The 14,353-nt window shown below is 37.4% G+C and overlaps 2 protein-coding genes across 2 annotated transcripts; one reads left to right on the top strand and one right to left on the bottom strand.

The window, feature by feature from the left end:
- Positions 1–2,402: 2,402 nt before the first annotated feature.
- On the bottom strand, positions 2,403–4,128 carry LOC112554257 (28S ribosomal protein S16, mitochondrial-like). The gene is made up of 3 exons (XM_025221961.1): positions 4,023–4,128; positions 3,455–3,748; positions 2,403–2,918 (listed from the first exon to the last, which is right to left on the bottom strand). Exons 2-3 carry the CDS (start codon positions 3,708–3,710, stop codon positions 2,785–2,787), a joined length of 390 nt encoding a protein of 129 aa, XP_025077746.1. The 5' UTR covers positions 3,711–3,748; positions 4,023–4,128; the 3' UTR covers positions 2,403–2,784.
- Positions 4,129–4,243: 115 nt separating this feature from the next.
- On the top strand, positions 4,244–12,249 carry LOC112554256 (26S proteasome regulatory subunit 6A-B). The gene is made up of 13 exons (XM_025221960.1): positions 4,244–4,371; positions 5,322–5,402; positions 5,718–5,843; positions 6,469–6,576; positions 7,237–7,299; positions 7,761–7,807; positions 8,421–8,511; positions 8,817–8,889; positions 9,116–9,325; positions 9,827–9,933; positions 10,504–10,649; positions 10,867–10,948; positions 11,766–12,249. The coding sequence occupies exons 1-13, from the start codon at positions 4,330–4,332 to the stop codon at positions 11,874–11,876; spliced, it is 1,287 nt and encodes a 428-aa protein (XP_025077745.1). The 5' UTR covers positions 4,244–4,329; the 3' UTR covers positions 11,877–12,249.
- The last annotated feature ends 2,104 nt before the right edge of the window (positions 12,250–14,353 follow it).

Below are 14,353 nucleotides of genomic sequence, written 5' to 3'. Positions count from 1 at the left end.
AAGTGAGGTATTAAAGACCTCACTTTTCTCGGGACCAGCTTTAAGAGAGGGTGGTACCCATCTCCTCTCTCAAGAAGCTTACCTTCTCCAACCTTCTATGTAGACCAGGGGTCTCAAACACGCGGCCCGCGGGCCGAATGCGGCCCGCGAAACATTTTTGTGCGGCCCTCGGCCACGTCCGCGGTGTATATGTATGTTGTGCTTGGTGATTAACTCCCGCAGTGAAAACTACCCCCGTTATTAGTGACAGAGACAACGTCAACTTATTTTAATAAACTAAACTGCCTGTGCATGTAATAAACTAAACTAAATGTAATTAATAATTATAAAAACTTTATTTTAGCATTTAACTGCAGTGACAGTAGTGTTTGTAAAATTTAATGAAAAAACATTTTCTTTTCGTGGTGCGGCCCGCTGACTGGCTGTTACTTTCCACTGCGGCCCACATGCTAATATGAGTTTGAGACCCCTGATGTAGACAGATACCTATACCCGACTGTTAAGCCGGTCTTTAACTGTCTCGTCCTGATAGAGTGTAATACGACGATCGCGCACTTACCTTGCATATGTCCGGTAAAAACATTTGCATTTATTATCAAACACACACACCGAGCACGACGAGCCCCCGCAGATGACGATGGTGATGAAGAGATTTCTAGGCGAATCGAGTTGAAGAGGCACGTTCATAGGAATGTCACTGTGAGAGTTATAAAGAAGATGGCGGACAAAGACCTTTGTTTTTCACCGCTGACTCGCCATAGAGAAAACTGTCCTTTTTTTTTTTACATGACGTCTTTTTCTGCTTCAAGTGACATGGTACAAATGACGCACACAAGATATGACGTCTTTTTCTGCTTCAAGTGACGTGGTAAAATGACGCACACAAGACGTCAGACACGAGACACCATTCATACACGAGACAGTACGAGACCTACCACAACTCATTACATGGAGAAGCATCTTCAGCATCACCAGGACCTCTGTCACAACTTCAAAGATTTTAGAAAGGCTTTTCACAGAGTCTGAGGAAAAGCAATTGAGCATCAAAGTGGGTCTCGTTCAAGTCGTCGAAATGCGAGCGCAGTACTTCTGGATAACCAGATAAGAGCTTATACTTCCGAACGATGAAAGGCGTACGTCAAGGGTGACACCTATCATCTATGATGTTTAATATTTTAAAACCAATGACTTTGAAAGAAACACGGTTGCCATACTTGTAAGACACCAGGAACCCTTTTTTCCCAACCCCAGCGACCGGTATCAGTCAACGACGAATACATGAACAGATGTTTCAATTAAAGGGAAGCAATTGATGTACCAGCAAATTAGTGCTTATATCCCTTGGTACGTTTACAACCTGTTGTTGAAGACCATTTGATTGGAGATGACTTTTTCTCCCAAAACAGGTAATAGCGCGATATCCATGCAATACTTCAGCATCAGTAAATATTCAACCGCATGACAAAAGTAGAAGACTACATTTCGTCAGTCGTGCGTTTCAATTGTACTGCAATTTCTGTTTTCTGGTCATCAATGTACTAACAGGAGAATTTGTGTTATTAAGTTCAGGTAAAGGCACTTGAAATTGTTCTTAAAATCTGCAATTCATGGTCTAGATGTAAGTTTTTTCTCTTTTTTATAGGTTGTCTCACTTGCTCATATTTTTTACCTTGTAACTAGAACTTTATCTGTAGTAATAGCATATTTAGTCGAGGCCCTGTTTCACTAGGGGTGGTTAGAAACAAGAGAGAGCAGCATATTTCCATTTCTAAATTGCCTATTAGGATTAATAAATTTGGTCATTGTCATTTGGATATTTCCCGACGTGTTTGATTATTGATCTATTCTACTCCAGTCCAATGACTGTATATTTGTCTCATTGACATCTTGATTTACATCGCTGTCTGTTACTCAGAGGGAGGGATTGGTGTTTTACGCCGAGCCAGCAAACGAAGGCTATATCCAGGCATGGTAAACAGATGCCACTTGCAGAGAAAGAACAACGTGCCCGAGACGAGAACTGAACCCAGGACAATCTTCACTGTATTGGTGACAGGCGTTACGCCATCAGACTGCCCCAGATACTCAGAGGATCAAGGGGAGATCATCCCAGGAAATAAAATCACAATGCTTGTCAGTAGATAGCCTCCCTTTGTTTGATATACGAATTCTTTGGAACCAAGCTGCCAAATAGAAGTGCTTTAGTGTGCAGTAATTCTTTACATCATAATTATCATGACCAATGAGATGCTACTTCCCGAGTTTCCACATGCATACAGGTTTCTCTAATTCATAATCCCTCAAGCTACTGAAGAATATTTTTTTTTGTATTTTGCATTTTTAAGTAGCAAACTTTAAGCGCTACTTCTAGTAAAGATTAATATTAAATATGGAACCTGTTGAATTTTGTTCATATATTTTGCCCTTGAACACAAACCACTGATAAATATTTGCTTTTGAGATTGTAAACAAATGAAGTCCACATCCACAATTTCTCTCAAAATAATTATGAAAGGAGTCTTCATGTAAAGTTTAATTATTTTTTTTCAATTCTTTCTCCCTCCATCAAAGTCAGCATTTCAAAGCTAGAACTGAGCATAACATCAGCTGCCATCCTTGAAATATTTCACCACAGGCTTTCCATAGCGTGAAAATTGATGGTGGCTGTAACATTAACAGCTGTCTATGCAGTCCCTTTTCCTTAAGTGAACTGAATATGAACAGTTGTGGTCCTTATGACAGTGTCCCCATAAAGCAAAACAACACACAAATGCAAAACAATTCTCAAGACTCTGTTTTCACTGCAGTCTTTTCTGCGGCTGCTTCTGCTGCTTCTTGCTCTTGTTTCTTTGCCTTCTCTCTGTTCCTCCTGGCATTTATGATACTCATGGGATGAAGGGGAAAGAAACCAGCCAGGCCTGTGGACACATTAGAAGAGTCAATAGTGAATTAATGAATCCAAATAAAAAGAATTCAACACACACAGTCATTCTGTTTTTGTAATCTTCTCACACACTTAAAATTCTACACTCGTGGACATGGTTTCGCTGAAGAGAGTGTTTTTTGGCTGAACAGCAATATGGCAGATGTGTAAGAAATAGGATAACTTGTTTACAACTGACAACAATAAGGGTGAAGAACATATAGTTAACATAAAAATACACTGAGGCACGTGTAAATTTCTGAAAAAAAAAATACTGCATCTTTGGTATCCTATTTATTCTCTATCTCTATGATTACATGCCACACTCTAGGGGAAAGGGACCAATTAGTATTTGATGCCAAGAAAACACCTAAGGATATATTATGGCCATGCAGTCGGGCCTGTAAACAGATGCCACGTGTAAAGAGAGAATGGATGCCTGAGACAAGATCTGAACCAAGGACAAGCAATCATACATGTATCCTGTTCAGGCACCATTAGATCACACATTCATGTAACACCGTAACTCACCAAGAAGATGTTCTACGGGTTTGCTGCACTGGGCTCCACTGGCAATCCAGTATCGAAGTCTATCAAAGTTAATGGCCACAAGTTTCTCTTGATGAATGTTGGGCAAAGGATCATAGCTTCCTAACTGTTCCAGAGGTTTAATATCGCGGCTGGCATGATTTTCCATGACCACAATATGGAAAAAAGGACGATTGGTGCAGCCAAACAAAGCCAGTCTGATCATTAAATGTGTTGATTTTGGTGGCAAGCGCGGCATAGTTGATGTATGTAGCTATTAGACCTCAATAAGGTGTTCTGCAAATATCAGTTCAACATAAGGAATGCAAACTAAAACAGCACGCCTGTGAAATAATCCACAGACTAAACAACAGTTATATAAAATTATTTATAATTTCAAATTTTAATTAATAAGAGCTTAAGGCACAATCTTAAGATACCTTATCATAGCAAAGTCAGGGCGCTGGAGGAAAGATAAAATAGCAGCATAAAAGATATATGAAAAATAAGTTTAAAAATATAAATTTCTCACAATCAAGAGCAATCGTTTAATTAAATTTGCTGAACATACTTTCTGAGTAACAAATATCAGAATGCACGCCTTTCCCAAAAGCAAGCTCGTGCCCTTCGGTTGTAGTCCCACAAAACGTCATCATTTTATGTGTAGATAGGTTTCGTTGTTGATCCACTCGGCTCCGGAATAATCTTAGTTGTTTCATGAAAATAATGTTTCTCGATATGCTTTCAATGTTTTTTATATCATCCAAAAAGATAGTTTATAGTATTTTTCACAGTTATTTTAATTAAAAATTAAAGTGCTTTTCGATAGGAAAAATTACTTTTACGTTACCGTGTCCTCGCATGCTGAATCACGCAAGATGTCGACGCTAGAAGACAGGGCGATATGGGAAGATGGAGAGGTAAACTCCAATAACTTTGAGACAGAAAATAATTTATCGTTTCGTAATATATATGTAAAACCTACGGGTACGTAAGAGATTGTACAGTGAAGTGCTGTGCTATACTTTTCGGTCTGTGACATTTCGAAACAGACGCCAGTTGATCCCGAATCCTCCAACCATCCACAAACCTGACAGTTTCTTAATCATTATGTATATGTAAACTGTTAACAGTACCGTCTACTGTTGATCCTCATGGTATAAAGATTACCAGCCATTTCACTCTATATTTACATATTTCCTGTACATATTCGTACATCAAATTTGGCAGAATTATTAGAGACGGATCACATATTACATGATATATTTTTAGTCATCCATCAGTGCTGAAAGAAAATTGAGGATAACAAAGTATTAAAAAAAAGGAAAAGAAGCCCTATCTTGAGCAAACAAAATAACCCACAAAGATTTATAATTAAAACATAGTATATTGAGATGGAAACAAAGTTTCTTTGGCTGTCAGATTAAATAACCATTGTCAGTTTTCAGTGGTGACAGTCAAGACAACTACAGTCCCAAATCATTATCTCACTACCGTTCGTCAAGAGGCAAGGGTGGTTAAAAAGAGGGTGTATGAGCCGTTTCTGGGGCCAAATTTGAAGGATATTCGTTTTGCTGCAAAGTGTGTTGAGAGGCAGAGTTGAAAAGATGATGGATGACGAGATCACTAGTTTAGATTGTACTTTCACATGGTAACTCCTTCAGATTCCTTTGAATAAAGTAGGTAGCTGGTATCTATCACAATTTTGCCTAGGATCTGCTGCTAATGCCTCTCATCACTAAGTTTTCTTTGGTCATGTGATCATAATTATAATTTTATAATGTTGCAACTGGCATTATTTATTACAAGAGTGATTTATGTTTGCCCATTACATTTCTGTATGATGTACATCAGTTGCTTTTTATTTCAGGAATCTCTGGGCGAGGAGGTGTTACGGATGTCCAATGATGAAATTGTTAGTAGAACACGCTTACTGGACAATGAAATTAAGGTAAGAAGGATACATAATTTATGGCTCAGCATTTAACACACTAGCTTTGGCTGTCACTTAATGTGGAGAAAACTTCTCACACTCTCTGCATTGCTATACAACTTAGTGAGTTAAAAATAAGAAGTATGAGTGAGAAATGACACTATTAAACTTGATCAGAACTGAAACCAGTGTAACTTTTATAGGTGCTAATGATAGTTCATTAGGTCTGTGGCTAGATTTAGTAAATTATTACTGTCATTTGTGTGGTTACTACTTATGTATAAATTATTATTGATATAAATATTGCATTGAAAACATTATTTTTAATTTCAGATAATGAAATCAGAGATCATGCGCATATCACATGAGCTTCAAGCACAAAAAGAAAAGATCAAAGAGAACACAGAAAAGATTAAAGTCAACAAGACTTTACCATACCTCGTCTCCAATGTTATTGAGGTAAGTTTACAACATTAGGAAAAAGCACCCTATACACAGAAAAATATGCATACAAACTGTCTTTACAATAAAATTGAACCTTTGTGGTGGTTGTTAATCTTGAGGATTACCAAAGTTCATAGTTTGAAATAAAAAGGATTAACCCCAAGTGTTACTCTGACTTGGAAATTCAATGTAAACTTATTTAACGTGAAGCACAACTCAGAGTAGCCCAGCTTTACACCAGGTGCAGCATAAAGACAGAGCACCACATTGGGTTAAGCATTTTTGTTTTTAAATAAAATTCTGAGCTGAAGTAACACCTGAGGGGTTAAAAAAAATTGCGTTATTGAGAAGGATGCGTATTTTATGCTCTATGTGTGTAAGGGTGGGTGGGCCAGTGTGCATTTGCACACATGGAGGCAGTGGCGTTAAGGTTATGAAGAAATATTTACACATTTGATCTGAATACCTCTGCATTGCATGTGCTTGATAATGGATAGCAATGATTTGTGGGATATTTTTACTCATTGTTGGCAAGATTTATTTCAAACTAGTGGGGAAAAAATAGCTAGCTAAATTTTGCTTAGTTTTTCAAAGCAAAGAGCAGTCACTTTAAGAATGCCATTGCTGTTTTATTTTTTAGCTGCTGGATATGGACCCTCAGGATGCTGGAGAAGAGGATGGTGCCAACATTGATCTTGATGCTCAAAGAAAGGGCAAATGTGCTGTTATCAAAACCTCCACACGTCAGGTACTGTGCAAGATTCTCTAACTAGATCTTATTTAGAGTGTTTACTGTATAATATACTACTTAGAGCACATTGCAGTGCATAAAGCTTGTGAAAGGGGTTGAGATGATGTGCTTCTCTGGCAAGTGGTATGGTTTTTAAAAAATTATCTGTAACTATGATTTCATTGTTAATTTACCTTTTTTAATCTCTGTTAATTAGCTGAAAGTGGAGTTCCTGTTGCTGGTTTAGGGAGGTTTTTGTTTTATTTGTTTTTTTATGTTTTCGTTTTGCAGTATCATGTTAATCTCAGCTCGTGTTCTTGTTTTTTGGTTCCTCTTTGTGTTTTCTGTATTTGATTTTATTCTTCGTTTAGTACGGTTGTTGATTCTTTAGTAGTTTATATGCTATTTGTTTTCCTGTCCCACGTTTGCTGTCCATGTTTCGTTCATACTCCTTATGAGTGTGAGTATTCCCTTTACAAATTTTGCATTTATATTATTCCACCCCCACCCAATCTATTTTGAAAGACTGTGCTCCTTTTTTTATATGTTAGTCAGACGAGACTTTGTTTCTCAGAAATGTGCTTTTGATCTTTATGCTATCTTGTTCTTGTAAACGTCTATCAAGGATGATTTAGTTCTGGAGAGAATTAAAACAGTTTTGGCTCTTTGCTGCTGCAGACCTATTTCTTGCCAGTCATTGGTCTAGTGGATGCAGAACAGCTGAAACCTGGAGACCTTGTGGTGAGTCTTGACAATCATAATAGAGACTATTACTGACACTTCAGACATCACAGTGCTTTGTGCATCATGACATCTCTTTGTCTGGTTTGCATAGGGTTATTTCCTCTTTTTTATTCATCAGTTATTTCATGTAACATTTAAATCTTCTGTGAGTGAGGCAAATCACTTGTAAGAATCAGATGATCAAGCTTTCTGACAGATTTATTTCTGAGAGTGAGCAAAAATAATAGTTTATAAGCATTTTAGTTGGGCAGATAATGTCTTATTTTTATCATCAAGATCTAAAACTGCAAACATAAAAATGTGATCCATTATAGCTAGTTAACAGCTATTGGTATGTAAACAAATATTCACTTTTTTGCATCAAGAAATTCATAATTCAAGAAAGCTGCAGGTGTTATTTAAATCTTCCTTTTTTCCCTATATTTGAACTGATTGCACAAATTTATGCTTCTTTTTAGGGCGTGAATAAGGATTCCTATTTGATTCTTGAGACCCTTCCACAAGAGTAAGTCTGAGACTTTCTTTTACATTGTTTGTTTGTGTGTGTCTCGCCTTTTTGTGGGGTTTTTGTCCTTGCAAGCTCCAGCCAATAATTTCTATTTATGTTTTTTTTTTTTTTTTTTAGGTTTACGAAGTTTGATCATTATTCTTTAGCTACATGTTTTTTCTGGAGGTAGACACTTAACTTGCATTCAAGTCCTGCGTGGAAACATTTGATTGAATTACGCTTTTTCCTTAAAGACACGAAGATGCAAATGTATCTCAAGTTGAAATAATTCCTTATGTTCAGAAGCAAGTTTTGTGCCTTGTCATTGCAGATCTGTTATATTCAGTTCTATTAGTGGTGAACTTTTGACTCTGGTATAACAGCTGCAATTAAAAAACAAAAGTAACAAATCCTATTGCTGAAGCGTTTCCGAAATGTTTAAGAACTTTTTTAAAATCAGCGGTTGATTGAAAATTACATTGGATTTCTATTACCAGGTAACAAGTTTTTTTTTTTAATTTTGATTATTTGATGGGTTTTATTTGTATTGTGCACAGACCGTAATGATCACATGCATTGATGGAGGCGCAGCTACTTAGGTTTTTGGTTATTTTCTCGTGCGTGTGTGTAGGTATGATTCTCGTGTGAAGGCTATGGAAGTAGATGAGAGACCAACAGAACAGTACAGTGACATTGGAGGCTTGGACAAACAAATCCAAGAGGTAAGTTTATATTTTGTTGCTTAAATTACGATTTGAGATTTTCAGGATTTTTTGTTTTGTTTTTGTTTTCTGGTGAAAAGTGATAAAACCAGTTAAAGTTACCTCATAAAAAAACATGACACATCTAATAAGACAAAGACTTCTTCCAAAAATTTTTGGTATAATAGTTAACTTTAACTGATTTTTGTGTTAATAATATAACTTATGCTTACGTCCTTATAAGGGGCAACTAAAATGCTTATTGTTGATTTAATAATATTTGGCTATGCTGCACAGTTGTAAAGAATGTCAATGCTTGGTTTCAGCTGATTGAGGCTGTAGTGCTACCTATGACACATAAAGAAAGATTTGAAGCTTTGGGCATCCAGCCACCCAAAGGTACAATTCTGGATCATGTTTTTTGTCATTGTTCAAAAAAAGAGGTAACATCCATGTCAATGTGACTTCAAGCACCATTGTAATTGTGATCATCATTGCTCTTTTCTGCCACTTCTGTAACATGGAGAACTCTCTGGTTTGTGTACATATGCCTTATTCGTCAGTAATTATTGATTTATTGCAGTCCATGCTTTACAAATAGCTCATGTCTATACAATTTGGTCAGGTGTACTTCTGTATGGAGCTCCAGGAACTGGCAAGACACTGTTGGCTCGAGCTTGTGCTGCACAGACCAAATCCACTTTCTTGAAACTGGCAGGACCACAGTTGGTGCAGATGTTTATTGGTGATGGTGCAAAGTTGGTGCGGGATGCTTTTGCTCTAGCCAAAGAAAAAGCACCAGCAATTGTTTTCATTGATGAACTTGATGCTATTGGTGAGTGATTCCCTTTTAGAGGTGAAAATCATTACCTAAATGCAGCCTAAACGTGCATTAATTTGTATTTGTTGAGAAAAGGATATTTGATGTAACATTTTCGAAAGATCATTTAAACACATTATGACATGGTTTCATACCAAAATCTATTACAACAAAAAATACTCAACAGTGGTCACAAATCACGCCAGATATGTATGAGTATTTTTCCTGAAGAATGAAAATAAAAATTACAAACTTAGCATGATGTCTTGGTCAATCTGCTAACTTGACAGTCTGTGTACTCTGGTATAGAGAACACTTTGTTACAAAATACATTATATTTGTGGTCAAAGGAAGATAGATGTAATCCAGATTGTATTCATTTAATAAAAATATGGTGATTTTGGTAAATCATTTGCATTGTGAAATATGCTTGTCATTGGTGCAATAAACTAGAAGGATATAAATGCGTCCCTTTGAGCACAGAAGTTAGCATCATCTCCTCTTTGCAAATTACAGGTACCAAGCGTTTTGACAGTGAAAAAGCTGGTGATCGTGAAGTGCAACGCACGATGCTAGAACTGCTAAATCAGATGGATGGATTTCAGCCCAACTCTATGATAAAGGTCAGGTTTTGAATTTTCTATTTTTAAAAATTTTGGAACAAGCTTTTTTGAACAGATGCATTTATAAAGGTTTTGATTTGCTCGGGAACTTCAAGCAAGACACAGGAGTGGGCTTAAATGATAGACATTGAGGATTTAAATCATTTCCTCTCAAATTTTCAGGTTGCAAAAAATAATTATATGGCAGAATTGAATCCATTTCCAGAAGAATTTGAACAGATTTTGATATATACAGCTGGGTCTATTTACATTCTTTCCCTAAGCTCCCCATTCCTTCTCAAAATTATGGGCTATAAATCACAATCCCAGTGGCCACTTCCCAGACTGCTAACCCCTAACATCACATCACTTTTTTGGTCAAATGCATGCCTCTGCATCATGGACTAAGATCAGAAACCTTTTTTCGTTTACAAAAGAGTATGCAAAAATGGTGGTCTTTGTGAACTATCCTGGAGCCGTTATAGATACATTTGTAAGCAATTCTTTTGAAAGCACAAATTGTGGCCTGAAATATTTGATTTTGATGTATACTTCTTTTTTTTTATTTTTTACTTTATTATTATCATGCAGGTCATAGCAGCAACTAATCGTGTAGACATTCTTGACCCTGCTTTGTTGCGCTCTGGTCGTCTGGATCGCAAGATAGAGTTCCCTCATCCAAATGAGGAAGCCCGTGCACGTATCATGCAAATTCATTCTCGTAAAATGAATGTCAGGTGGGTGTCTTTTTACGTGGTTTGAAGATCTCTGAACCTGCTAAAGATAATTCAGTGGAAGTCATCTTTCCTGGTGGTGTGGTTGGGTTTTTTTGTGGTTTTTTTTTGTGGGTTTTTTTTTTTTAAGAGTTCATTAAATATTGATTTTTTTTTTTTGTAAAACAAAAAGGACAACATAAGAAGCACCCCTGATGAGTTAATTTGGTTATGTCTACAGCAAAGATGTGAACTTTGAAGAACTGGCCCGTTGTACTGATGACTTCAATGGAGCTCAGCTGAAAGCGGTCTGTGTAGAAGCTGTGAGTTGACACAACTGTCTTTTTTATTAATAAGTTTAGTCGTTCTATTATGATGCATCGAAAATTAAAGAGAAACAGATAGCCAAGTGTTTAGACCGCTGGCGTCTGAACTGAGAGAGCACTGGTACAATACCCATTTACAGCAGCAAACTTCCCAAAGTCAACTCAACTGGCGGGAATGGTTACCTGACTCCATAGAGGGTTGGTGAAGGTAAGGCAGTGAGGGAGAAGAGGAGAGATGGGCACTGCCCTCGCGTAAAGCTGGGTCCCAAAAGTAAGGTCTCTAACACCTCACCCCCAAACAACTTGAAAAGGTTGACCTTTACCTTAATCTAAAATAAATGACTCTTTAGTTTAATTTAAATATCTGTTCACAAAAGAAGCTGTTCATGTTAGTAATGTTGGTGGCATCCCATCATTTGTGATTGAAATCATGAACATTTTCTGCATAATTACGACATATATTTATATGATGCTTTTTCCACAGCACTAAATGTGGGCTGAAAGCATTTTGTGTTATGCGATGTTTCTGCCTGGGACTTAAGGATTAGATTACGAGCTAAAGGTATCGGGCAACACCTGAGGTTGTTTACCTCTGATCTATCATTTCCAGAAGCATTCATTAAGTGCAAGCTATTGTCAGACATTATACCTGTTGACTGCTGACCTACAAGGTCTTTGCTTGGACGCAGTTATAGGACTCTGTTTCCAGCTCATAATAGCTGCAAGTGATATATCATTAGCCTGTAGCAATGGCCCATCAGTATAGAGACTCGATAATGACATAAACAGTGTTCTTGTGTTTTCTTTCCTGCAGGGCATGATTGCTATGAGACGTGAAGGTACAGAGTTGACCCATGAGGACTACATGGATGCCATCATCGAAGTGCAAGCCAAGAAGAAAACCAATCTTCAGTACTATGCCTAATGTGGTCTCAAGTCTCTTTCACTTGCCCCTCCTTTGTTGTCATGGAGCTCTTCTCTTTCTTGCTGAGATACACAACAGAAAGTTTGAGGAGAAAAGAAATAGAAAGGTGACCACAGCCCATCTTTATCCTTGTTGTTTCCTTGCGCAGTACAGCAAACATTTTAAAGTCTTAAGAACACATTGTCATTAATAGTGAAACTGGAGGATGTATATAGTCTGTTGTAGAACTGCAAATGTCATTGCAGACCATTGATTTGTTGTGCTAGGCTGCTGAGCAAAAGATGGGGACTGGGCATTGTCTGATGTGAGTTCATGCTTTTGTTTTAATGGATTTTGTAAATAAAGCCCTATGGTATTTTTGGGCTCAAAGATGGTTATTGACACTTTTTTTTTGTATCGTTTGTATGTGCAGTTGAAAAGTTCATTTCCAATGGAGCGGTTGACTAGGTAGTGTTTAATCCTTAAACAGATTGTCACAAAAAAATGTCCACAACAGATTCTCTTTTTGAGTGCTTTTTGTCTTGAAGTTCTTGAGGGTACAGTCAGTTTAAAGGAAGAATTTCTTTTTGTGGTTCACATTGAATCAATAATCAATAATTTGTCGTTCATCTCATTCGTTGTGGTTTATTGGTATCAGCACTTCAAGCCTACTGACAAACGGAATTTGTTTAGTCTTTCACTTTTTAAGGTATATGCAGAAAATGGGAATGCTCTAATCCACAAGTATTAGAGGGCCAACATTTGTAAACTACAAGAATACCAGCCTCACTTAAGGATGCTGGGAGCCTGTTTATTGTAACAGCTCTCCAGCCTGACCTAAAAAGTTATGATTGATATGTTGCATGAAGGTGATAGTATGCTAAAGTCTCGATACGAGCAAGAACTTCTCTAAACACTACATCTGGCCGCTGATGAATCGGTATAGTGATTTCCTCTTTTTTCCTGCCATAAAGGTGAGAGTAGTAAAATCTGTACCCTTGTCAAAGATATGAGCTGTTTCTTCCAATTTGTTTTCCCCCTATTAATCTCGTCCAAATGTGCCCTCGCAGAAGAAATTTGGTACTCAAACCCACTTATCTGAACCCAGCATAGATCAGTGCTCAAAACTCAGTTCCTTTTGTGTGCAAGGGAGAGAAATTTGTATAGCTGCTTACATAGATACGTAAATGTACCACTGTACCGTATGTTCTGGTTCAATGATAAATCATGACTGCTAGTATATGAAAAGCTATCGCCATGCAACAAATACTGAACATTGTGTCTTGTGCCCTCTTTTTTTCTTGGGATATTTGCTTTGTTTACTTACAAGGTGAAGAGAGGCTAAACGTACAGGAAATGAGCAACGTGTTGTCTCACATGATACTGTCATTGTGTAGGCTTTGCGCCGAGGATTGTCACCTGCAACCATGACATGTTTGCACGACCTTAAGACTTATAAGCATTTAAGAAGCATCCGCATGCTGTGAAAATCAATGACAGTTCTTCTTAGAATTGCTTGTATGTGTAGGTTAACAGCGTTGTCAAGCTCCAACATGACACTGTCAATCAATACCCATGGGAACACTTGTAAAAATGTCTACAGGGGTATTGATCAATCTCCACACAAAAGAACAACTCTTAAGGGCGATGGGGAACAATCGAAATTGTAGGACTATATCAAGCACCCTTGCACACAATCAAAGGAAATCGAGATTATACTGTACACATAAGAAAACACCACCTGTGATTTGCAAATCGCGGGAGTGGGGTTTAATATTTTGCTTCCATGGTCAGGCAGTTCATAATTCTGTACAGTGTTCTTTCTTTTGACTTTGTGATTTGTACAATTATGATCAAAATGAGGGAACGACTACCATTTCGCAAGTTGCAGATCAACATTAAACAGATTGCAAAAATCTTCATGTTTCATAATTGCAACAGATTTGCCAAAGCATCACGATTTGTAACAGTTGTAAATATTACAGATTAATCTGAAACTACACGAGGAAAGCTTTGGGGGTGGGGAGATGGTTAGTGAACTGCTTGTGTACAAAACTCTAGTTTCTGACTTGAACTGCGATGTCATTTTCCTGCCTTCGCCTCGGTGGCGCAAATGACTTGTATGTAATATACAAAAACGAAATGTCTGCCAAATTTCTAAAACAAATAATAGCACTTAACTGCGCTAGTAATAGGTCACATCAAGCTTGCATGGGCACCTTCATGTCCACAACGGGAATGCAACTTAATACACACGTCTATATATATATCATCTAAGACATTATGAAGAGTATATACAAAAAAGACTATATAACAGAACTTTACTAACATGGGTAGAATAATACACTTTTGTCAAGAATTTGCTGACGGTAAGATGATTCCATGACCTAAAGCTCGCAGAAACCATGGTTAGCTGCAACTTCAAACTTCAAACTTCACCGTCCGCCTCCTTCGTCGTTTCCTTTCTCCACTACAAAGTACCATCTGCTTAGAACTCA

This window comes from Pomacea canaliculata, linkage group LG13 (genome assembly GCF_003073045.1).
Source record: "Pomacea canaliculata isolate SZHN2017 linkage group LG13, ASM307304v1, whole genome shotgun sequence".
NCBI lineage: Eukaryota > Metazoa > Mollusca > Gastropoda > Architaenioglossa > Ampullariidae > Pomacea > Pomacea canaliculata.
This window is presented reverse-complemented; position numbering and strand designations above follow the sequence as displayed.

Bases quoted from the DNA above. Each gene is read 5' to 3' on its own strand.
- LOC112554257 (XM_025221961.1), bottom strand. From the start codon at position 3,710: ATGCCGCGCTTGCCACCAAAATCAACACATTTAATGATCAGACTGGCT. The intron at 2,919-3,454 runs GTGAGTTACGGT...ATGTGTCCACAG, and splicing joins ACCCGTAGAACATCTTCTTG to GCCTGGCTGGTTTCTTTCCC.
- LOC112554256 (XM_025221960.1), top strand. From the start codon at position 4,330: ATGTCGACGCTAGAAGACAGGGCGATATGGGAAGATGGAGAG. The intron at 6,577-7,236 runs GTACTGTGCAAG...TTGCTGCTGCAG, and splicing joins TCAAAACCTCCACACGTCAG to ACCTATTTCTTGCCAGTCAT. The intron at 9,934-10,503 runs GTCAGGTTTTGA...ATTATCATGCAG, and splicing joins AGCCCAACTCTATGATAAAG to GTCATAGCAGCAACTAATCG.